Genomic DNA, 25,338 nt, shown 5'->3' on the forward strand with positions numbered 1-25,338 from the left:
GCACCCAATAAACTCAACCCTATTCCCCACAAATCTCCTCTTTCCCTGTTCATACCATACCTTCTCTTGGGTGTGAGGAAGGGAAAATTTGATTGTTGTGGAATAGGTTTACATAGGTGGGCACAACAACTAATTTGTGTTTCTGTTCTATGTTCACTCTGTAATGAGACGTAAACTGCATGTTCCAAGCCATAAATTGGAAATCCTGTCACATTACATATAACTAGTGATAATTGTACATTTCTTCAGTGTCTGCCTTAGTTGCTTTTTTTTTTTAGTGGCTTTTTTCAGTCCTTTCAAATAACTTCGAAGAATACATCATGTCTGTGCTAAACATGATACTGATCTCACTAATCCTTTCAACATGACCCAGGACCAGTAAACTCTAAACCTGCCTTATTAATCACACGGTTATAACGTCTTGCATTTTGAGGCCATTATGTCTTTTTAATGTTGATCTGCAGTCCTGTTATTAGACAAAATCTTTCTACAATTCTGAGAGCTTGACATTTGGCCTAATAAGAATCACGAGCCACATCAACTAAGGCAAGGATTAAGCATGAGATGCTATATTTAATGAGATGAAAACCACTTCCTTCCTTCCTCTAAAGTGCTTAAAAAAATATCATCACACAATCAAACAATTAGACTGGGTTGCCTTGTTTGATTGGACTACAGTAATTGGGAATTAGAGAAGGAATCTGATTTCCATCTCCTATCCACAAGTGCTGAGGTCAAGTCTGAGTAAAGTTTCAAGACTGTTTCAGTAAAATCTTCACATTTGATACTTATAAATGACATAACATTCTACCTATAATTCTAATCCTCAGCAAATTGAAAACTTCTGCAAGATCAATTTAAAAGCTATTCATATTAGCCAATCAAAAAAATTATTTAAAAGAGCTATGTTCTAGTTACAACCAGGAGTGGCAGTTATAAAACCTTTCAGTTGGTCATTAATAACAATTGCATCCACTAATCATTTTGCAATAACTTTAGTGAAGGTCCTCAAAATTAACAGACCTCTGTGATTGGTCGCATTTCACCAGTTGTCAAGTGCTTTACTACCCTCATCAATCATTTTCATCACTTCCTTAAAAAAATATATCAGTTTGTAAGATGAGGCCAAAAACCACCTACACAAACCATTCCTGAAAAGACCATGCTTTTCCCAATATGAGTAAATCCTCAATGGTTTATAATTTTCTGAATTATCTTTGTTTCCCTTTGTTAAGAAAGGGACAATAATAACTTTTCCATCTTCTAGGACCTTGCCTGTTGCTAAAGAGGATACTCTATTACTTCCCTTGACTCTCTCAGTATCCTGGATTAGATTCCATCAGGCCCTGGGAAGTATTGGAGCTTAATGTTTTTCAAGACCCAACACCACCACCTTTATATTAATATCCTAGAATATCAGTGTAACACACTCTGATCTCGCCATCCTTCCATGTCTTTTTCCTTGACGAACACTAATGCAGAATATGCATAAAGAGTATTTTTCTGACTCTGCACAGATTCCCTCCCGTCACTGAGTGAACCCCAATTCGCTCCCCATTGACCCTCTTGTTCCTAATGCATGTATAAAATGTCTTGGGATTCCCCTTAATTCTACTTGCCAGTAGTATTTCATTGGCTCTTTCTAGCTCTTCTGTTTAAAGTTCTTCCCTGCTTTCTTTATATTTCACAAGGGCCTTGTCAAGACCCTAAACCTTGTCTATGCTTCTTTTCCTTGCCATTTAAGGTTCCAGAGCCTTGCCATCATTGACTCTCAGTAGAGGAATTTATAGCAGCTTGGTGGGTAACCTCAAGCATCTCTGTGCTTAACTAGCTTGGCTTTGGGCATTACACTCTTAGAAGTAGTCTGAATGAATTGGATAATGAAGGATCATCCTGGCCAGGGCTTTACCAATCTTTGCAATCTATTCTTCTGGCACTTTCGTTATTTGATGCGGGTGTAAGCCCTGCTTTTGACTTTAGTACCCTATTATGAGGATGGCTCAAAAGTTGAGGAATTCGATGAAAGGGCTCTTCGGCCCAACTCGACCATACCAGCCAAGTCATTCAGTGCTAGCCTGATTTGCCTGCATTTGGTCCATCTAAACCCTTCCTATCCATACATCTGTCCAAATGCCTTTCGAATGTCAGAATACTTACTGTACAGCCATCGGTGCTGTCTTTCAGACATGACCCTCTCAGGTAGAGATCCTGTGGCCTTATTTTGGGGGGGGGTGAAAAAACATAAAATCTCTTCCAAAGCACAATTATCAGGTCAATGTCACATTGCCTTGTTGTGAAAACATTACACAGAAATTAGTGACTGGATTTCTTGCATTACAACAGTAAATGGGCTTTGTAGCCTGTCCAGCATTCAGAGCCTTATCCTATAGAAGAATTAGGATCAGCAGGCAGCCATCTGGCACCTTGCATTTCATCTCAGCAGTCTCCACCCAAATGGTATTTATGTTGACTTCTACAATCCCCTCCTCTATAAGTCTCTCTTTCCCTACCTCTCTGTCTTTCTTCCAGCTCCCCCACCCCCTTTTTCTTCTATCAGAGAGCTACCCTCTTCTCTCTTCCCCATCACGTCAGCCTTTCTTCTCCCCTTCCTCCTGTAATCACTTCTAACCTCTTGCCTGTACTCTTCCCCCTTCCTCTCCCCTCCCCCCCCCCCCATAATTTTATTCAGGCATCCATCTGCCTTTTTTTTCTTGTACCTGACGAAGAGCTCAGGCCCAAAACGTTGGTTACCCAATGGATGCTAAGTGACCTGCTGAGTTTCTCCAGCATGTTTGTGTATGGCACACGACCCCGGCAAATGCAGACTTTCTTGATTTAACTCATCTGGCACTTTGAACTTTCGTCTGCTATTTGTCAAGATCTTGGTTAATCATCTCACTCATTATTCCTACATCCCTTGATTCCCTGATTCCCTACCACAGCCCTTTAGGATAAAGAATTCACCACCCCCGTGTGAAGTAATTTCTCTTCCTCTCGGTCTGAAATGGCCTACCCTTATCTTGAGACTGTGACCCCCAGGTTTTTGACTCGGCCTAGAGAAACTTACTTTCTGCATCCATTCCAGTCAATTAAGAATTTTGAAAGTACTTCATCAACCAATGGTCCATGGGTTTGTTGTTAGTGGTCTGTGGTTATGTGACAAAGATAAATATTCTTCATATAATAAGTAATGTAAAAACAAGTTAGTTAAATTTGACAACAAAATACGAACCTTCTCAAAAAAAAGTTACCCACCAAAACAAAACTTCAGTCCGTGATCTAAAAAGGGGTTAAAGCTCACAAATCCCTCCTCCCTCCTCAGAAAGTAAAGGAACAATTAAGGTGCTCTTTAGGTGAAGAGAGTTTTGAGAACCATTGCTCTGGAGAACACAACCTTGTGCAGCAAACCTGTTGTTTCAGGACCAGCCCAGTGAATCTATTCCCTATATGCCAAATATATCCTCTTGTCAATTAAGGGATCCAAAACTGTATACTGTATGATTCTCCAGGAACATTCTCACCCAGGCCTTATTTTAATTGTAGGAAGACTATTTCTGTTCTAAAAGTCTCATAATTCAGTCCAATATTGGACAGTAGGTCCCTCTGAACATCAATATTAGCTACTCTCACCATTTAAAGTCTGCAGACACTGGTTGAAGAAAAAACACAACGCTGGAGAAACTCAGCAGGACAAATAGTGTACTTTATATAGCAGATATAGATATATAACCAACATTTTAGGCTTGAGGCCTTCAAGGTATGAACAAAAAAATGTAGACAGATGCCTGAGCAAAATGTTGATGGATGGAGGGGAGGGGGGGGGGGTGGGGTGGGGAGAGGCAGGGGGAGGAGCACAGTCCCAAAGACAGGTGGATAAGGGAGGGAGAGCACACTGAATGGAGAGAGAAGAGGGTGGAGTCCTGGAGGAAAAAGTCAAAGGGAAGGGAGGAAGAACAGAGAGTAAGCTAGCAGAAACCAGAGAAGTTGATGTTAATGCTATCTGGTTGGAGAGTGCCTAGATGGAATGCCCAGACATGTCAGGACAATACCTGAGACCATAGACAACCACTTCTATTCCACACTCCCAGTAGCCAATCACTTCAATTCTGTGCTCCACTCCCATGCTGACACGACAGTCCACAGCCTTGCACTGTTGCACCAAGACCAACTGTAAATTGGAGAAGCAACATTTAATGTTCCAATTGGGCACTCTCTAACCGGGTGGCATCAACATCGAAGACTTCTCCGGTTTCTGCTAGTTTTCTCTCTGTTCTCCCTCCCTTCCCTTTTGTCTTCTTTCCTTCTCCTGCTTGCTGGTGTGTGCACGCTCTCTTATTCAGGTGTTTTGCACTGCCTTTTGGGACTGTGCTCCTCCACCCCCCCCTCCCAATTTTTTGGGGCACCTGACTACATTTTATTCATACCTTGATGAAGGGCTCAAGTCTGAAATGTTCATTTCATACCTTTATCTTTGCTATATAACCTTGTGCTCAACATTAGCAAAACCAAGGAAATGATTGTGGACTTCAGAAGTCAGGGGAACACGCCTCAGTCCTTAAGAGGCTAAATAGTGGAGAGGGTGAAAACTTCAAATTCCTGGGTCTCAACATCTCCGAAGATCTGCCCTGGAGCTTCCATGTTGATGCAGACTCAAAGAAGATCTGCCAGCAGCTGTACTATAGGTGTCTGAAGAGATTTAGTATGTCACACTGAAAACTCTCAAACTTGTATAGGTGTACCGTGGAGAGCATTCTGGACAAGAATAAACTCCAGAATGTTGTTACTCAGCCTGCGACTTCACAGGCACCAGACTTCATTGAGGACATCTACATGAGTCGGTGTCTTATAAAAACAGCCTCTATCCTCAAAAGATCCCCATCACCCACGTCATGCCCTCTTCCCTCTGCTTCCATTGGGGAAAAGGTACAGGAGCCTAAAGACGAGCACTCAACTCAACGGCACAAGGACAGCTTCTTCCCTGCTGCTGTCAGATTTCTGAATAATTATTGAACCAAAGGCGCTACCTTACTTTTCATGCACTTTTTTTATTTCTAGTAATATTGCACTATGCCACAAATCACTGAATTACATGACAATAAATTCTGATCAAGGTACAGATACACCATTTGACCTGCAGTGTTTCTCCAGCATTGCTTTTACTCACCACTTTAAAAGTCTGGTTTTCTGTTTTGCGCACTGATGGGTGATCTCACATTTGACACATAATACTTGGGATAAAGACACATTATTTCCACAGTTTTAAATTTGATATCAAACAATTCACATGAATAAAGTGCACAATCCAGATTTTATTGAAAGGTATTTGTGTACATTTTGGTTTGACCATGTAGAAATTACAGCACTTTTTATACATAGTGCCCTCATTTCAGGGCACCTTAATATTTGGGACATACCAATTGGTGTGTGTAGTCAAGTCTAGTACTTTGTTGCACATCCCTTGAATGCAATGACGGCTTGAAGTCTGTGATTCATAGACATCACCAGTGCTGAGCATATTTTCTGGTGATGGTCTGCCAGGCCTTGACTGTTGCCATCTTCAGCTCCTGCTTGTTTCGGGGGCTTGTCCCCTTAAGTTTTCTCTTCAGCATATGGAAGGCATTCTCAATTGGATTTAGATCAGGTAACTGACTTGGCCACCCAATTTTCCACTTTTTAGCTTTGAAAAATGGCTTTGTTGCTTTAGCAGAATATTTGGGATCATTGTTTTGCTGTAGGATGAAGTGCTGTCCAATGAGTTTAGAGGCATTTGCTCAAACATGAGCAGATGTTTCGATGCACCTCAGAATTCATTTTGCTCCTCCCATCAGCAGTTGTATCATCAATGAAGATAAGTGTGCATGTACCTGCAGCAGTCATACATGCTTGGGCCATAACACTCCCATGTTTCACAGATGAGGCGATATGCTTTGGATCTTGGGCAATTCCTTTACACCTCCACACTTTGCTCACACTGATACAGTTTAATCTTGGTCTCATCTGTCCACAAATTTTTTTTTACTGCATGCTCTTTTAAATACTTGGCAAACTATAATTTGGCCATCCAAAGAATGCATCGGATCCAGTGTTTCTGAGGCTAACTAGTGGTCTGTATCTTGCAGTGTAGCCTCTGTATTTCAGTTCATGAAGTCTTCTGCAGACAGTAGTAATTGACCTATCCATACCTGCTGACTAAAGAGTGTTTCTGATCTGTCAAACTGGCATTTGGGAATGTTTCTTCATTACGACGAGCATCAGCAGTGGAGTCCTTTGCGATTACTGAGTTCACCAGTATGTTCTTTCTTCTTAATTATGTTCTAAACAGTTGATTTTGGGAATCCTAATGTTTGGGTGAGGACTCTTACTGTTTCATACTTGTTTTTCAGCCTCATAATGGCTTCTTTGGCTTTCATTGGCACAACTTTGGTCCTCGTGTTGAAAAACGGAACCTACAGACTCCAAAGGTGATGAAAAGCTTAGAAGCAAGCCAGGCTCTCTTTGACCTGCACCAATGAAGCAATTAAACATTCCTGAGTAATCGCATACACCTGTAAAGTCAAATGGTGTTCTGAAATGAGGGAACTAAAAAGCGCTGTAATTCAACATGGTCAAAAAAAGTTATACCAATAACCTTTAATAAAATCTGGAAAATGCACTTTAACCACATGTGAATTGTTTGATTTTGAATTTAAAACTGAAGCACATGAGCAAATAAAGGAAAAAAATGTTTTTGTCCCAAACATTACGTAGGGCACTATATTTCAGTTGGATTATATATTTTCTTATCCATATGCTCGTCCGTATGTTATTGATGTCTCCTTACATTCTCCTCCTCACTTGTAATTCCACCTAGTTCTGTTTCGACAGCAAACTAGGTGTCTTTAGGCACATCAGTGATCTCGAATTCTAAATGATGAATGGATGAACCCCAACTAGCTATGCATGTAGTCTCCCACTCGTCACTGCCTGAAAAATACCTGTTAATTCCTTTTCTTTGCTTTCAATCTATTAGTCAGTTCTCAATTCACCTTAGTTCATTTGGTCTAACCACAGCAGCCAATCTCAACCTTTTTTCTGGCTATGGCTCCCCAGGAGTCTGCTCAAAGTTTATGGACCTCCTTCCCTGTGAAGCATTGGTGGGTGGGGTGGGGGGGGGGGGCTTAAGGCCCCATTGAGAATGACTGCTAGAATCATGCACCACAGAATCATGCCAACCAAGTTGGCATTCAGTGCCGGTCCCATTTGCCTTGCATTTGGTCCATATCCCTTAAAGGTCTTCCGATTTGCCCTCGTGTCTTTAGAATGCCTCTTATTCACTAATCTCTGGGATCTTATCAAAAGCCTGATGAAAATCTAATTACAACACAGCCACTGGTTCTCCCTAATGTATTCGCTTGATCATGTCCAAAAAGAACTCCAATAAATGTGCCCTGAAACATCCTGTGAAAGCAGGTACAGTCTATGGTTGTGCAGTTGTGACATCTGGTGGCTGTGGTTAAGGAACTTGCATTGAACCCTCATAACTGGGTGAAAGAGCAGTAAATCCCTTGCTGCAGGAGTTGGCTCATCAGCAAGTAACTCACACATGCTCTCTCAGGCCCACTTTCTTTAAGTGGAAGTTGATGTTTTGTGGGCGGACATGTCATGTTGAGATGAAGCAAGCAGGGAGCAGCTTGAATGACTGTCTTATGTCTAAACTGAAATTCTGCATGTTCAGCAAAATGACTGCTCTCATAACTATAATAAACCCTGAGTGAAGAAATTGTTTGCAATAATTCTCATTGCACAATACTCCACTCTGACCATCCACAAGTGATAACCACAGCTCGAGGACTTGGTGGAGGATGTTTAAGAAGGTAAACATTGCTGTTCTGATTAAAATCCATTTTATCATTTAATCCAATCCTCACAGTTTTTGTATCTAATACCTTGGTTTGTGAGATTGCGTCTCAGCAGTACGGTTCCTCATCAACCATTTAGTGGAAGAAACACCTCTCAGAATTCTGTGACTCCACTATCTGAAGCACCTGAGAAGTGAAAGGCTTTCCTCACAGAAGTGGAAGGAAACCTGCTGACCTTAGCTAGCTTTGGCCTGTGATGCCAGTGTAGTGGTGAATTTTCGACTGCCCACCAAAGAGCCATGAACTGTCCAGGCCTGCCGGTCAGTTCTTGCATATTGGCTACAAAGAAATGTTTAAATTTCTTAAGGTCTTTTCACACATCATCTCAAAGTTTTTTTTTACAATGGATTAAGTACTTTGGAGTACCTAAATATAGAGCAAGAAACAAGTGGAGGGGAGTTACTCAAGAAGGCTGATCACCTCAATGCAACTGTGAACAGCTAATACTGAACCAATCACTGCCTCCCACATCCCAATTTTGATGAAAGCATATTTTACACATAATCCTTGCACGACATCTGGCTTTGAATCCACTGATGTCCGTTAGGAGTTTATACACGCTCCCTGTGTCCGCGTGGATTTCCTCGGGTGCTCTCCTATTTGAAAAATGTATGGGGTTAGTAAGTTAATCGATCACATGGGTGTATTTGTGGGCTCATGGGCCAGACTGGCCTCTTACTGTGCTCTATCTCTCAATTGAACATTTTAAAAATTAGATACTTTGTGTCATTGCTGATGTGGCTCTCTGGATGGTCATGACATCTTGGATATGGCTGAGGTTTGAGTCTGCTGGAGGAGCTCAAACAGGTCGAGCAGCCACAGAATGGGGGAAGTTTTCGAATGGTTGATGAGGCCTGGATGAAGAGTTTTGTCTCGAAATGCCCACCATTCTTTTTCCCCCAGTGATGCTGCTCCTCTCCTGCTGAGTTCCTCCAGTGGAGAATATTTAGCTGAAGATTCCAGTGTTTGCAGTCTCCCGCATTTGTATCATTTCAAGAAGTTCCAAATCCTGGTTAAAGAATGAACGCAGATGAGAAGTTTAGGAAAGGAATTTCCAAATGTTGGAACCTTGACACTGAAGAGGTGGCTGCCAATGGAGTGGTTAAATTTGGGGTTGATGGGTACAGGTAAGATTTTGGCAGGGGATGGGAGGGGAAGTAGGGGAGGTATTATAGAGTTGGATGAAATCAGAGAAAGACTATGGGGGACCCCCCACCCCTCCATAAGGTTTTTAAAAGTACACATCTTTATAATTCAGTTTAGATGAGGGAGTCCAGGTCCGATTGACAAATAATAGCGGTTAAAAAATGGGATGAGGTCCGACAAGCTGAATTTAGGGGGTGACGGGATAAAAGTACATTGCTATCACAGCCACGGGCCAGTTCGAGTCGAAATAGCAGGCCAGTTGGTATATGAGTGGTGCAGGAGGGAGGGATTCCGATTGCAGAGCTGTTTGCGAGGGTTTAAACTAATACGGCAGGGGGTGGGAACCTATTCGGGAAATGCAGTAGAATCAGAAGCAAAAATGATCTGCGATGATTTTATTGACTGGTAGAGCAGGCTCGATGCCTTGCTCCTCCTTCCTGTGCATTGGACGTCCCGCATTTTATTAATCAATAACCTCACTGTTAGAAATGTTTTTGGACTTTCAGGGGAATCTTTGGGACATATTATCACTGAATGTCCGCGATTATTAAAACCAGCGGGGTCGGGACCCTGCTGCCCGACTCGCCGAGCGTGTCTGCACCCAATCCCAGGCCCGGCAGCCCCCTGCGCTGACCCACCCGCCGCAGACAGGGCTGTTTCGGCGACGCATCCCGTCGGAACCCTGCTCCTGCTCGGCTCCCTCCTCCCACTTGTCCGCCCGGCCGAGGACACGGGGGTGTCGCCTGGAGCTCGCAGCGCGGCCCTGGCAGGTGAGGACCCTCCCCGACCCGAGATCCCACAGACCCGGGTCCGGACACGCGTTGACTCCCGAAAGCCTTTCCCGATGCCACCACCCGGTAACGAGCTGGGCCGGGACCCGACGACCCACCCGGCACCAGCGGGGCGGGGGAAGCCCCGGAAAACCGACGGGTTAACGTGGGAAAACCTCAGCGGTCGAGGCCTCACACCCACCTGCCCCCAGTCCCGGGACCCCCTCCGCGCCGCCGCCGCCCAGGACCGCTCCCTGCCCTGAACCCAGCTGCTGCACGGTTATGTTTCCCCCTCCTTCGACACGAGACTTCCAGCTCTTTGACCCGCTTTCTATAACTTTCGGAGTGAAACTGATGTGGCGAATCGTCCCGTTTGGGTCGTTTTCCTTCTTCCTTGCGTGAGAGGTTCAAAAGAATTACGCCTGTCCTCTTTGTATTTGTAAATTTGATCACAGCCCCTCAGTCTCCTGTGTCTCTTACAAATTAGCGTGCGATCTCCCCAAATCCAGTGTTATGCCATAGACCAGCACCAACAGAAATTCAGCAAGGTGAATAATATCTTTACTAATAATATAACATCTTACTTCAATCTAAACATAACCCCAACTATACCTATGGGTATACTGGTGGGAGTCCCCCGAAGAACAAGTCTGCCCTTTGGCTATTGTTGGGGGGGACGAGTTGAAGCGATCAGGTCTCTGGCACCGAATCTGGTCCTCTGACAAAGAAGGGAAGGGATAAGAGGAGGCACGAAATTGTGATGGGGGATTCTAGAGTAAAGGGTACAGATAGAAGGTTCTGTGGAGGAGATCAGATATCTCATAAGGTGTGTTACCTCCCTGATGGTACAGGTTTTTACAGATCAAGTCCATGGTATTCTGAGGGGGAAGGGAGAACAGCCAGATGTAATGGTCCATGTGGGGACCAATGACTGGGGAGGAAGGGTCTGGAGGTCATGCAGGGTGAGTTTAGGGAGCGAGGTTAAAGGATAGGACTTCCAGGATAGCAATCTCAGGACTGCTCCCTGTGCCACGTGCAGGTGAGGTAAGAAATAGAAAGAGAGAGGAGTGTTATGGAGTTCTGGGGACCCTAAAAACCAGCAGTAATAGATATGCTCCACAACACAGGGTTACTTAAACAAAAAAGTTGTTTTTAATTATATTTGAACAACAAAACAGAATTAAACTGTAACTTATTACTTTACCTACCTAACTACTTAATCCCCCCTTGAATACTAAGTGCAGGTGTATGTAATGTATATTTAAGATTAGAAAAGTTCTTTAGATCACAGTCCAGTCTCACTGGTTGCAGGCAATTCTTGTACTGTGCACAGAAGTTAGCATTAACAAAGTTCACCAGTCTTTGGTGCTTAGCAGGCAAATGGTTACCACTCAGGAGGGTTCTTGCTGGTTTTCAGAGAGAGATTCCTTTTCCAGGACATCCGCAACTGATTCCTTCTCAATCAGACTCTCTGACGAAACTTGCCCCCTTCAGGGTTCTCCAGATGATCCTGTTTCTTTCAGGTCACCTTTCACACTGCCAGTCTTCTCCTTTGACCAGGCAGCCTTCCAAAGTTTGCCAGCTTGTCCCTCTGGAACGGATTTCTGTCACTCTCCTCTCTGTTTCATTCCCTCCTTCTCTGAGAGCAAAACTCTTCTCCTCCGCTTGCAAAGATCACATGCTCTCCCAGGCAAGCTGCTGTCAATACTTCGTTGCTTCCTGCAAAAAGCATTCTGCAAAAGTCTTGCAAATATTCTGTGTTTTAAAATGTGTGTGTGCAAACAGCTCTAACAATTCTTCCCAAACCACCTCTAAATACTCTGTCTCACCTTCCCCCTTTAAAGGGAATTTTAACTCTTGAATTAAAATTCAGTTATAACTAAACTGTCTTAAAATCACTAAAGAGATAACAATACACAATACAGGTACACGATCCTTTATTTGCAACCCTTATGGGACAGTGTATTCTGAATTTCGGATTTTTCCAGATTTTGGAAAGCTCACCCGAATTGTGCTGCCGCATCCACTCCCATCACCTTCCAGTCGCCAGGCCATCTCCCCCAACTGCCGGTCCCTCAGCTATCGCCCCCAACCACGGTCCCTCGGCTGTCTCCCCCAACCACGGTACCTCGGCCGCCTTCCCCAACCGCCGGCCCCTTGGCTGACTGGACGTCTCCCCCGATTGCTGGTCCCTCAGCCGCCTCCCCCAACCGTGGTCCCTCAGCCGCCCAGAGGTCTCCCCTGACCGCCGGTCCCTGGCCGTCCAACCGCCTCCCTCGGCCGCCTGGATGTCTCCCCTGGCTGCCAGTCCCTTGGCTGCCCAGCAGTCTCCCCATCCGCCGGTTCCCCGGCCGCCTCCCCTGACTGCCCGGCAGTCTCCCCTCGTCGCCTCAACCGACAACCAGTCCCTCGGCTGCCTCCCCCGGTCGCCTCCCCGACCACCGGTCCCTCGGCTGCTTCTCCTGACTGCCCGGCAGTCTTCCCCGACTAGCGGTCCCTCGGCCGCTCGTCCCCACTTGCTGGATTTTGGAGATTTCCGGATTTTAGATGTCCGGATAAAGGATCGTGTACCTATATATCACATGTTATAGTACAGTAATTCAATTTTGAGAGTATTTCTATAAATTATCAATTTTAACACCTTGACAAACAATCGGCAATCACATTATTTACACCTCTGACATGGTTAATTTGCAGATCATATTCTTGTAATATCAAATTCCAGTTTAATAATCTTCTGTTTTTATTCTTCATTTTATTCAAAAACACCAGAGGTTTGTGGTCAGTGAATATAACAATTAGTTCATGAGAGGTATCAAGATACACGTCAAAATTCTGCAGAGCAAATATGATAGCCAACTGTTCTTTTTCAATAGTGGAATAGTTCTTTTGATGAACATTGAATATTTTTGAAAAGTAGGCAACTGGATGGTCAATTTCATTATGTTTTTGTAATAAAACTGCACCTGCTGCTCCTTCATTGGTGCCCACCGCTACAGAAAAAGGTCTGTCAAAATCAGATTTTAACACATGATAATGGCATAGCATCTCCTTTAAATTTTCTAAAGCTGCCTGACAATCTTTAGTCCACACAATTTTTTCCCTTTTTTTCAAAAGATTGATTAAAGGAAGAGCAACCTCAGCAAAATTTCCTGTAATATCCTGCCATTCTTAAAATCCTTCTCACTGCTTTCTTGCCATTGGGAATAGGAAATTCAGAAAATGCATTCACCTTAGCTTGAATAAGTGCAACTTTGCCATGACCAACTACATAATCCAAGAATGTTGCCGTGGCATTTGCAAATTGACTCTTTGCTAAATTAACAGTTAAGTTTGCTTTGGATAATCTTGCAAACAATTTGTCCATTTGCCTTAGATGTTCTTCCCATGTGTCACTCTTTGTGACCAAGTCATCATTATGAGCATCTGTATGTTAATCCTTGGATTACCAAATTAATCATCCTCTGGAATGTTGCAGGGGCATTTTTCATGCTGAAAGGTAACACATTATACTCATATAAACCACATGGAGTTACAAAAGCTAAAATATTCTTTCCTCTCTCAGTTAAAGGCATGCACCAGTAACCCTTCAACAAATCCAACTTAGTAAGAAATTTAGCTTTGCCAATTTTATCAATACAGTCATCTATTCTTGGAATAGGATAAGCATCTGTTTTAGTCTTCCTATAATCCATACAGAACCTAAAAGTTCCATCTGATTTTGGTAACAACTCCTCCCAAACCACCTCTAAATAGTCTGTCACAGCAGCTAAACACATGACTGAAAACATGGTGCAGAAGAGAGGTCTTTAGGTTTGTAGATAATTGGGCAACATTCCAGGGAAGGTGGGATTCTAGCGGGACGATTTATATCTTAACTGGAATGGATCAAATATTCTTGCAGGTAGGTTTGCTAATGTGGCTCCAGTGGGTTTAAACCAGATGTAAGGGGGGGAGGGGAACCAGAGTGAAAGAATAGATGTAGCGAAAAGGATGAAATTAAAGACAGAGAAGTTGTATGAACCATTACTGTAGTAATCAAGGGAGAGCAAGAGAAGAAGATTTTCTTAAATGTATATATTTCAATAGATACTTGGAATTATGATGTGGTAGCCATTAGTGAAACATGGCTGCAGGAGGGTTGTGATTGGCAACTAAGCATACCAGGATTTCATTGCTTCAGGTGTGATAGAATAGGGGGAACAAGAGGGGGAGGTATTGCATTGCTTGTTAGAGAGAATATTACAGTGGTGCTTTGGAAGGATAGATTAGATGGTTCATCTAGAGAGGCACTATGGGTGGAATTGAGGAGTGGGAAAGAAATGGTAACACTTATAGGGGTGTATTCTAGACCACCTAATGTAGAGAGGGAACTGGAGGAACAAATTTGTTAGGAAATAGCAGATATTTGTAGTAAGCACCAGGTTGTGGTTGTGGGAGATTTTAACTTTCCACACATTGACTGGAATGCCCATACTGTAAATGGGCTGGACGGTTTGGAGTTTGTTTCTACATCAATATATAGAGGTACCAACTAGAGAAGGGCACTGTTGGATCTCTTATAAGGGGAAATGGGGTGGAGGTTATTATGGGATTCGAGGGTTGAATTTGGTAAGGAAACAAAACAAGTTGTGTTTGTATTTCTGTTTCAGTTTCACCGAGGTCCCGAGGGAAGGAACTCGTGCTGAATTGTGTGGCAGACGCAAACTTACTGGAACCCTGGCAAGGAGCCCCAGGAATTGCAAAGATGAATGGCCAGACCACCTGTCGTCGCTGGCACCCATGGGTGCTGATACCCACTGTCATTCTCCTCCTTGGCCTAACCAGCACTTGGCACAGGGGCCAGACAGTCAGGCAGATGATTGAAATGGAGGCAGGGGCACGCTCCTGGCACCCTCAGAAAGCGCATAGGAATGGGGACACCTGCCGGTCCATCCCAGAGCAGGATAGGTTTGACTGCTACCCAGAGAGAGACCGAGTGGTCACACAGAAGCTGTGTGAGCAGCGTGGATGCTGCTTCGTCCAGGTCACCGCAGATTTGACTGGAGTACCTTGGTGCTTCTACCCACCGAACTTTCCAAGTTACGTTCTGGGTAACCTGACACCTACGGAGCTGGGTGAGGCGGGTGAGCTCCAACGGAGGAATAAAACTTACTATCCTCAGGATATTTGGAAGCTCCAACTGAATGTAATGTTTGAGGCTGACCACAGACTTCACATCAAGGTGGGGACCTTCCATCTGAATAGATTTAATTTTCAAAAATGTTATATTTTGGCATACACCATGGTAACAGGTCCTTTCAGCCCTCGAACCTCTGCTGCCCAATTATACCCAATTAACTTTCAACCCCCAGTATGTTTGTTCCATTAAGCTGTACACTGGGACTCATCAGGAGCATCAATTCCTGCTTATCCCTTGTAAACCAGGAGAGGCTGCTTGGAGTAGGCCCATTCATCTTTCGTCCTTGTGAATTGTGATGTGAGCCAGTAGCTCACTGAGATACCTCAGAGAGTGATTCAAGAGTCAATTCAGGCTCAGGAGGTCTGGCTTAACATACAATCTCGGCTGTGTCAGGCAGCCATGAATCAGCCAGTACTCAGAAGTGTCAGTGAAACTCAATAGATCATGCATTATCTATGGGAATGCCAATAATCAGGGAAATGCCTGAATTGTGGTGGGGGAGGAAGGGGAATGGAGAGGAGACCAGGCTAACAGGTAAGAGGTTATAGTTGGGTACTGGTAGTTGGGTAGGAGAATAAAAGCTGAGAAGTGATGGGGGAAGAGGGCAAGGGCTAAGAAAGATACCTTCCTGATAGGAGAAGGAAGGGAAGGAGAGGGGGAGCTGGAGGAAGGGATTCAGAGGGATGAGAGAGACTTGGGGAGAGGATTCAGGCGTTTGAAAGGAAGGACATTGAAACAGGTGAGGTAGAGTCTGTTTGGATAGAATTAAGAAATTGCAAGGGCAAGAGGAATATAATGGGGGTCATTTACAGGCCTCCGAAAAGTAGCTCAGATATCGGTAGTAGTATAAATCAGGAATTAAGAGTGGCATGTCAAAGTGGTAGCAATATGGTAGTTATGGGGGACTTCAACATGAAGGTGGACTGGGATAATCAGACGGGGGCAGGAACACAAGAGAGCAAGTTTATAGAATGTCTACGAGATAATTTCTTGGAACAGCTAGTGGAGGAACCTACCAGGGGAAAGTCGATTCTGGACTGGGTGCTGTGCAGCGACGCAGACTTAATAAGTGACCTTGATGTAGGGGAGCCATTAGGGAATAGTGACCATGGTATGGTTACTTTTAAGCTGCAATTGGAAAGGGAAATGGAAAGGAAGTCGGAAGCATCTGTACTTCAGTTAAATAAAGGGAATTTTGCAGCTATGAGGGAGGAGCTATCCAAAATAAAATGGGAAGATACACTAGCTGGGAGGACAACTGGGGAAAAATGGCAGGTTTTTATGGACATTTTTCACAGGATTCAGGACAAATTTATTCCAAAGTGGAGGAAAGGCTCTAGGAGATGCAAATGGCAGCCCTGGCTAACTAAGGAAATCAAGTGCATTATCAAGTCCAAAGGGAGTAATTATAAGATAGCGAAGCGGAGTGGGAAATTAGAGGATTGGGAAACCTTCAAAGAACATCAGAGGGTAACTAAGAAAGGCATAAGAGACGGGAAAATGAAGTATGAGAGGAAATTAGCAGATAATATTGCGGAGGATAGCAAAAGCTTTTTTAAGTATGTGAAGAGGAAGAAATTGGTTCGGTCTAAAATTGGCCCTTTGAAAATGGGCAAGGGTGAAATTATTACCGGAAACAAGGAGATGGCAGAGGAATTTAACAAATACTTTGCAACTGTCTTCACCAAGGAGGATATAGGTTATAGTCAGTTAGGGGGTAGTGGTCATGCGGTACCAAGAGACTTGGGGAACTTTACTGGGGAGGTAGGGGATCTAATGGATATCCGGATCCAGAAGCAGGAGGTTATGAGTAAATTGTTGGGACTGAGGGCTGATAAATCCCCAGGGCCTGATGGGCTGCATCCTAGGGTGCTTAAAGAGGTGGCTATGGAAATTGTGGAGGCACTGGTCGACATTTTCCAAAGTTCCATAGATTCCGGGGAGGTCCCTGAGGATTGGAGAGTGGCTGATGTGGTGCCGCTTTTTAAGAAAGGAGGGAGGGAGAAAACGGGAAATTATAGACCGGTTAGCCTGACATCAGTGGTGGGGAAGATATTGGAGTCCATCATAAAAGGAGAAATAGCAGAACACTTAGTCAGTAATAATAGTATAAGGGCTAGTCAGCATGGATTCCTTAAGGGTAAGTCATGCTTGACTAACCTTCTGGAATTTTTTGAGGATGTGACAAAGAGGGTGGACTCGGGAGAGCCAGTGGATGTGGTGTATTTGGACTTCCAGAAGGCCTTTGATAAGGTACCGCACGGGAGTCTAGTGGGCAAGACCAGGGAGCATGGTATTGGAGGTAAGGTGCTGACATGGATAGGAAACTGGTTAAGAGATAGGAAACAAAGGGTTGGAGTAAATGGGTCTTTTTCAGAATGGCAGGATGTGACGAGTGGAGTGCCTCAGGGATCGGTGTTGGGTCCTCAGTTGTTTGTAATTTATGTTAATGATTTGGATGAGGGGATTATAAATAACATGAGCAAATTTGCAGATGACACTAAACTGGGTGGCGGTGTGGGGTGTGAGGAGGATGTAAGGAAAATGCAGAGGGACTTGGACAGGCTGGAGGAGTGGGCGGCTAAATGGAAGATGAATTTCAATGTGAACAAATGTGAGGTTATTCATTTTGGGGGAAGTAATAGGAAAGCTGAGTATTATTTAAATGGAGACAAGCTAGGGAGTGGGGAAGTGCAAATGGATCTGGGTGTACTTGTTCACCGGTCACTGAAGGCTAGCATGCAGGTTCAGAAAGCTGTGAAGAAGGCAAATGGAATGTTGGTTTTCATACAGAGGGGATTGGAGTATAGGAACAGAGACGCCCTTCTGCAGTTATACAGGGCCCTGGTGAGACCCCACCTGGAGTATTGCGTCCAGTTCTGGTCTCCAAACTTGAGGAAGGACATACTAGCTATAGAGGGTGTGCAGCGCAGATTTGCAAGGTTACTTCCAGGGATGGCAAGGATGTCATATGCAGCAAGGCTAGAAAAACTGGACTTGTATCTATTGGAGTTTAGAAGGATGAGGGGGGACATGATTGAGGTATACAAAATCATCAGGGGGATAGACAAGGTGAAGTCTGATTACTTGTTCCCAATGATGGGGGAGACGAGGACTAGAGGGCATAGTTTAAGAATACAGGGTAGGCCCTTTAGGACGGAGATGAGAAAGCATTTTTTTACCCAGAGAAGTGTGAATCTGTGGAATGCTCTGCCACAGAGGGTGGTAGAGGCGGATTCGCTGACTATGTTCAAAAGAGAGTTAGATAAGACTCTTGTGGGTAACGGAGTTAAAGGGTTATGGGGATAAGGCTGGAAAGGGGTACTGATGGTAATGATCAGCCATGATCTAAAATGGCAGTGCTGGCCCGACGGGCCAAATGGCCTACTCCAGCTCCTATTGTCTGTTGTCTATTGTCTATTGCCATCTGGTTGGAGGCTGCTGAGATAGAATACAAGACTTTGCCCCTCCAATTTGTGTGTGGCCTCAAGCTGGCAGTAAATGAGGTTATGGACAGACATGTCAGTGTGGCCATGGGGTGTTGAGTTGAAGTGGATATTAAGTCAGAAGTGTTAGTACAATGAGGAGTGTCATGTTCTAATAGTGACTACGTTCCTCTTATCGGGAAAGCAAAAGGAATGCAGATGCTGGGAAACGGAAATGAAAAGTGTTTAAAGCAATTCAAGTTTGTCCAGTCTCTCCTTGTGAACCACCTCTGTTCTCTCTCCAAACCCATCCCTATCCTTGCTATAATGTGGAGACTAAGATGTGCAAACAGAACTCCAAATGTGGCCAAACCAGAGTTTTACACATCTGCAACATGACTTGCCAACTGTTTACTCCATACCCAACCAATGATGTCAAGTCTTCTGTACCAGTCAATCCATTTGTGTGGCAACGTGGCTATACATCCAGCCATTTACTGTATTCTTTCTCCTTGCATTTGACCTCCAAAAATGTAATAACTTGCGGTTAGTCATAAAGTCATGGAGTACTACCACCCAGAAACAGGCCCACAGACCTCTCCTGTCTGTGTCCTCCTGCTTTTGTCCCACCTGCCCACATTTGGCTCACAACCCTCCAATCCTCTCCCATCCATCTATGTATCTAAGTATCCCTTTCAGAAAGGTAATGTTTCTGCCTCCATCACTTTGTCTGCCAGCTCGTTCCTCGTGCCCACCACCATGTGAAGAACTGTCCCCTCACATCCTTTCTAAATCCAACTCACTCAACTTGTAGTTAATCCTTCTCAGCTTAGATTCTCACATTCTCGGAAACACAGTCAAATGACAAAATTGTTCCTCAATTTTTTTATTTTTCACACTGTGAACCATATCAACCAAAATATGTACAAACGTATCTCATTAAATTTACACTTTTTCTCCCCTTTCCCCCTCCCCCACTTCCCTCCCTCCCCTCTACCCACCCCCCTCCAATACGCATAATTACAATAAAACCATAAAACAATATTTTCACACAAAGGAAAACAAACAAGAAAAATGCATCATCTATTCATTACACACTGAATCTAGTCATTTTGTCTTCTTATCATTTTCATTCTCATTTTAGGGGATGGAGGTCGTAGGCAAGCTCTCTCTGATATGTTCCATGTATGGTTCCCAAATTTGTTCAAACATTATTTTTTAAATTATATGTTATTTTTTCCAATGGAATACATTTATTCATTTCCATGTACCATTGCTGTATTCTCATGCTCTCTTCCATTTTCCAAGTTGACATTTTTTTGCTATCGCTAAGGCTATCATAATGAATTTTATTTTGCACTTTATCCAATTTGAGGCCTAATTCTCTACTTATAATGTTACTTAAAAGAAATATCTCTTTTTTTTGGCATGTTATTTTTTGTAATTTTATTTAGTATCTGATTTAATTCTTCCCAAAATGTTCTTGCATATATCTCTTTTCCACTTCTTTGCCACCTCCATCCCCCTTTTCCCCATTTTCATCTCTTAGTTTTCTCTTATTACACTTAATATACAACAACACATTTAAGACATAAAGTACCCCCGCAGTTCCCACATCCACTAATACCTTAACCCCAAAGTTCCCCCCCACCTCTGAATTGCCCCATACCCCTTGCCGAGCAACCACAACTCCCCTTTTCATTTGGGTTGCGATCTTGTTCGCAGCGCCAACTGATTTTGTAGTGATGGTTATTCCCCCTCTACCCAGCCCTCTCCAGAAAACACTTTTTTTAAAACACATATAACAAAGCTCTCTTCTTTTTTTTCCCCTTACTCCCTTCCTTCCCTTCTCTTTTCTCTGTTTAGTTCTTTACATATACATTGTTTTTACATCTTTATATATACTATATCGCCGTTCTTCATTCTTGTTACATCTCTTCATCTCTTCTCCTGTCCTGCAAACGTTCTGCAAATTCTTGCGCTTTCTCTGGATCCAAGAACAGTCTGTTTTGCTCCCTGGGTATAAATATTTTAAGAACGGCTGGATGTCTTAATATGAATTGATAACCTTTTTTCCATAAAGTTAATTTTACTGTATTAAATTCCTTCCTCCTCTTTAAGAGTTCAAAACTTATGTCTGGGTAAAAAAATATTTTTTGACCCTTGTATTCCAATGGTTTATTATCTTCTCTAATTTTATTCCTTGCCCGTTCCATATTTTCTCTCGTCGTATATCTCAAAAATTTTACTAAGATGAATCTTGTTTTTTTTAAAAAAATTTTATTTTTCACACTATCAACCATATTGATCAAGATACATACATTTTTCTTTTCAAATATATACAGTGTCGTTTTCTACCCCCCCTTCCCTCCTCCCCTCCCTCCCTCCCTCACCTCCCCTCCCACTTATTTAAAGTTCAGAATATAAAATACATTAAACCCTTTAAACAATGTTGTCACTCAATAAAAATAAACAAGAAATTCTACTGAGTCAGTTCTTTTCATTATCTTCTCCTTCTGTCATTTTAGGTGGTAGATGACCACGGTAGGTTTTCTCTATTGTGTTTCATGTACGGCTCCCATATTTGTTCAAATATTGTAATGTTATTTCTTAAATTGTATGTTATTTTTTCTATTGGAATACATTTATTCATTTCTATATACCATTGTTGTATTCTCAAATTATCTTCTAATTTCCAGGTTGACGTAATACATTTTTTTGCTACAGCTAGGGCTATCATAACAAATCTTTTTTGTGCTCCATCCAAATCAAGTCCAAATTCTTTGTTTTTTATATTGCTTAGGAGGAAGATTTCTGGGTTTTTTGCTATATTGCTTTTTGTGATTTTATTTAGCATCTGGTTTAGATCGTCCCAAAATATTTTCACTTTCTCACACGTCCAGATTGCATGAACTGTTGTTCCCGTTTCCTTTTTACAGCGAAAACATCTGTCTGATACTGTTGGGTCCCATTTATTTAACTTTTGAGGTGTAATGTATAACCTGTGTATCCAGTTATATTGTATCATACATAACCTTGTGTTTATTGTATTTCTCATGGTTCCGGAGCATAGTTTCTCCCATGTTTCCTTCTTTATGTTTAGATCTTGTTCCCATTTTTGTTTGGTTTTACCATTTGTTTCCTCATTCTCCTTTTCTTGTAGTTTAATATACATGTTTGTTATAAATGTTTTGATTATCATTGTATCTGTAATCACAATTTCAAAATTACTTCCTTCTGGTAACCTCAGACTGTTTCCCAATTTGTCCTTCAAGTAGGATTTCAGTTGGTAGTATGCCAACCTTGTATCGTCAGTTATATTATATTTATCCTTCAATTGTTCAAAGGATAATAGTTTATTTCCCGAAAAACTTTAACTTATAAAAAGACATCTTATCCTGAATTGAAAAAGATATCCTTTCCATAGTCAAACAAAATTTCATTTCCAAATACCACTTATCTAAAGTTAGTATATTTCTATCTTTCCAAGTAAGTGCTATACATTTCTTAGCCACGACTAAAGCTAAATAGATAAATGAAATCTGATAATCCTCTAAACCTAAATCAATTAATGATTGCATGTTCCCTAATAAAAATATATCGGGATCTAATACAAGATGAATATTATATAAACTGTTAAAAATAGATTGAATACCTTTCCAAAACTGTTGTAATCGATCACAAAGCCAAACAGTATGCAAAAAAGTATTGGCCGTCTGATCACATCGAAAACAAGAATCCAACTTACTAAGACCAAATTTTTTTAATTTCTCCGGCGTTAAATATAGCTGATGAATAAAATTATAATTAATCATCGCTAGTCTAGCATTAATTAATTTCTGAATACTATTCTGACAAATTTCCATCCAAGCTTCTTCAGCTATTTTATGTCCTAAATCTTTTTCCCATTTCAACTTATCTTTATCCCAATCTTTTTTACTATCAATTTCTTGTAAAATACAATACAAATCAGATATATATCCCTTTTTTGGTATTGAAAGTACATATTCTTCAAAACTAGATTCAGGCAATAAAATCATATGTCGACCACATAACTGTTTTACAAAAGTTCTTAATTGATAATATACAAATATAGAATTTGCACTAATACCATATTTCCTTTGTAATTCGTCAAAGGAACAAAAACAACCCTCAGAAAAACAATCAGATACATTTTTTATTCCCTTCTTTTCCCATTGTTTCAAAGTGGCATTGGAGACCGTGAAAGGAACAAGTTGATTATTATATAATGGCAATCTTCCAGAATATATATTTTTAAGTCCCAATTTTTTAAGTTTACTTGTCCATAAATTCAATAAATGTTTCAATATTGGTACATCATAAGTTCGTAATAAATTTTTATTCCATCGAAACAAAAACTCATGAGGAAATTTTTCTAAAATAACCGCCATTTCTATCTTTACCCAACTACGTGGGTCGTCCATATTCATTAATGCACTAAGAAATTTGAATTGAGCTGCTTCATAATAATGCTGAAAATTCGGTAATCTTAAACCTCCAAATTGAAAATCCCACATCAATTTTCTCATTGGTACTCTCGGAAATTTTCCCTTCCATAAAAATTCTCTAATCGCTTTATATAAGTCCTTAAAAAAACTTTTTTTGTTTAAAAAAAGGAATTGATTGAAACAAATATTGTATTATAGGAAAAATATTTATTTTTATGGTATTAATCCTCCCTAGTAAACCCAAAGGTAGATCCCTCCACCTAATCAAATCTAATTTAATCCTTTTTATTAAAGGAAAATAATTAATTGAATATAATTCTTGAAATTCCATATTAACATTAATTCCTAAATATTTAATTTGTGTAGTCCACTTCAAATTTGTAATATTTTTATATACTGAATAATCATCTTTACAAATTGGCAAAATTTCACTTTTAGCTCAATTTACTTTGTAACCAGATAATTGGCCATAAATTTCTAAACATTCTTGAATTGCAGGTAAAGAAATATCCGGATCCACCAAATATAATAAAACATCATCAGCAAATAAATTAATCTTGTATTCCTCAGTTTTATCCATGTTTGAATCCAAATTAAGATTGAAATCCCCTCCTATTAGTATGTTCCCTTGCGTATCTGCTATCTTCAAAAAAATATCTTGCATAAATTTTTGATCTTCTTCATTAGATGAATATACATTGAGTAAATTCCAAAACTCTGAATATATCTGACATTTTATCATTACGCATCTCCCTGCTGGATCTATTATTTCCTCTTCTATTTTGATTGGTACATTTTTACTGATTAATATAGCTACTCCTCTAGCTTTTGAATTATATGATGCTGCTGTTACATGTCCTATCCAATCTCTCTTTAATTTCTTGTGTTCCACTTCAGTTAAGTGTGACTCTTGTATGAATGCTATATCAATTTTTTCTTTTTTCAATAAATTTAACAGTTTCTTCCTTTTGATTTGGTTATGTATTCCATTAATATTTAAAGTCATATAATTCAACATAGCCATCTTATACTTTGTTTATCTTTCCTTTCCGTTTCCTCATCATCACCTTTTCTTCTTATCCATTTCTGTTTTCTTTTTTTAAGCGCATTATAAGACAACATTTCTAAAACATAAAATATTTCCATTACTCTCCTATCTAAAAATCATTTAACCCCATTATCCTCTCCTCTTCCTGAGTTGCCCTTTGTTCCTTGTCGGGCAACCACATCTCCCCTCTCCATTTGGATTTGCGAAATCACTCGCAAACGTCAACTGATTTTGCAGTGACCGTAGTTCTTCCCCACCCAGCCCCCCCCAGAAAAGATTTTAATCTTCATATATAACAAAGGTCACTCTCTTAATTCCCTCCTTAATTCCTCTCTTCCCTTACTTTCCCTTATTAATTCTTATCTATACTCTATATATTTTTTTCTAAATATACATACCCACATGTACACACACACACATATATATATATATATATATATAGTTTGTGGTAATTTTTGCTCTCTTTGCATGTCTTCATCTCTCTGTCTGTTTTGTAGTTGTTCTGCAAATTTTCGTGCTTCCTCCGGATCCGATAATAGTCTGTTTTGCTGCCCTGGAATAACTATTTTAAGTACCGCTGGGTACTTTAGCATAAATTTATATCCTTTTTTCCATAGGATCGCTTTTGCTGTATTAAACTCCTTCCTCTTCTTCAGGAGTTCAAAACTTATATCTGGATAGAAAAACAATTTTTGACCTTTGTATTCCAGTGGTTTTTTGTCTTCTCTTATTTTCTTCATTGCTTTCTCCAATATATTTTCTCTTGTGGTATTTCTAAGGAATTTTACCAAAATGGATCTTGGTTTTTGTTGTGGTTGTGGTTTAGGGGCTAATGTTCTATGTGCCCTTTCTATTTCCATTTCTTTCTGTAATTCTAGTCTTCCTAGGACCCTGGGGATCCAATCTTTTATAAATTCTCTCATATTCTTGCCTTCTTCATCTTCCTTAAGGCCCACTATCTTTATATTATTTCTTCTATTATAATTTTCCATTATATCTATCTTCTGAGCTAACAGCTCTTGTGTCTCTTTAACTTTTTTATTAGATTCTTCTAATTTCCTTTTTAAGTCATCTACTTCCATTTCTATGGCTGTTTCTCGTTCTTCCACCTTGTCCACTCTTTTTCCTATATCTGACATGACCATCTCTAATCTATTCATTTTTTCTTCTGTACTTTTTATTCTTCTTTTTATTTCACTAAATTCTTGTGATTGACATTCTTTTATTGATTCCATATATTCTTTAAAAATATATATCCATTGTCTTGCCCTTCCCTTCATCTTCCATTTCTCTGTGTTCTACTTCTTCTTCCTCTGGGTTGGTTATCTGCTGTTTCTTTGATTTCCTTTTACTCTCTTCTTTCTTGTTCTCGTTATTTTCTATGTTCTCCTCTTGTTGTT

At 41.2% G+C, this 25,338-nt stretch overlaps 2 protein-coding genes across 6 annotated transcripts in view; both read left to right on the forward strand.

Moving 5' to 3' along the window:
* mafk (v-maf avian musculoaponeurotic fibrosarcoma oncogene homolog K) overlaps positions 1–6,658 on the forward strand; it is a 47,837-nt gene extending 41,179 nt beyond the window's left edge. For all 5 annotated transcript variants that reach the window (XR_011354509.1, XR_011354507.1, XR_011354506.1 and 2 more), the window contains one exon: positions 6,384–6,658. The gene's annotated coding sequence lies outside the window, so the exon portion shown is untranslated. The remainder of the gene's footprint in view (positions 1–6,383) is intronic.
* A 2,824-nt stretch (positions 6,659–9,482) lies between these two features.
* The window catches only part of gaa2 (alpha glucosidase 2), a 99,880-nt gene continuing 84,024 nt past the window's right edge, over positions 9,483–25,338 (forward strand). Inside the window, exons 1-2 of the mRNA XM_069928327.1 lie at positions 9,483–9,814; positions 14,467–15,038. Of these exons, the coding sequence (XP_069784428.1) occupies positions 14,562–15,038 (477 nt within the window). The 5' untranslated portion in view covers positions 9,483–9,814; positions 14,467–14,561. The remainder of the gene's footprint in view (positions 9,815–14,466; positions 15,039–25,338) is intronic.

The sequence above is a fragment of the Narcine bancroftii genome, chromosome 3, assembly GCF_036971445.1.
Source record: "Narcine bancroftii isolate sNarBan1 chromosome 3, sNarBan1.hap1, whole genome shotgun sequence".
Classification (NCBI taxonomy): Eukaryota; Metazoa; Chordata; class Chondrichthyes; order Torpediniformes; family Narcinidae; genus Narcine; species Narcine bancroftii.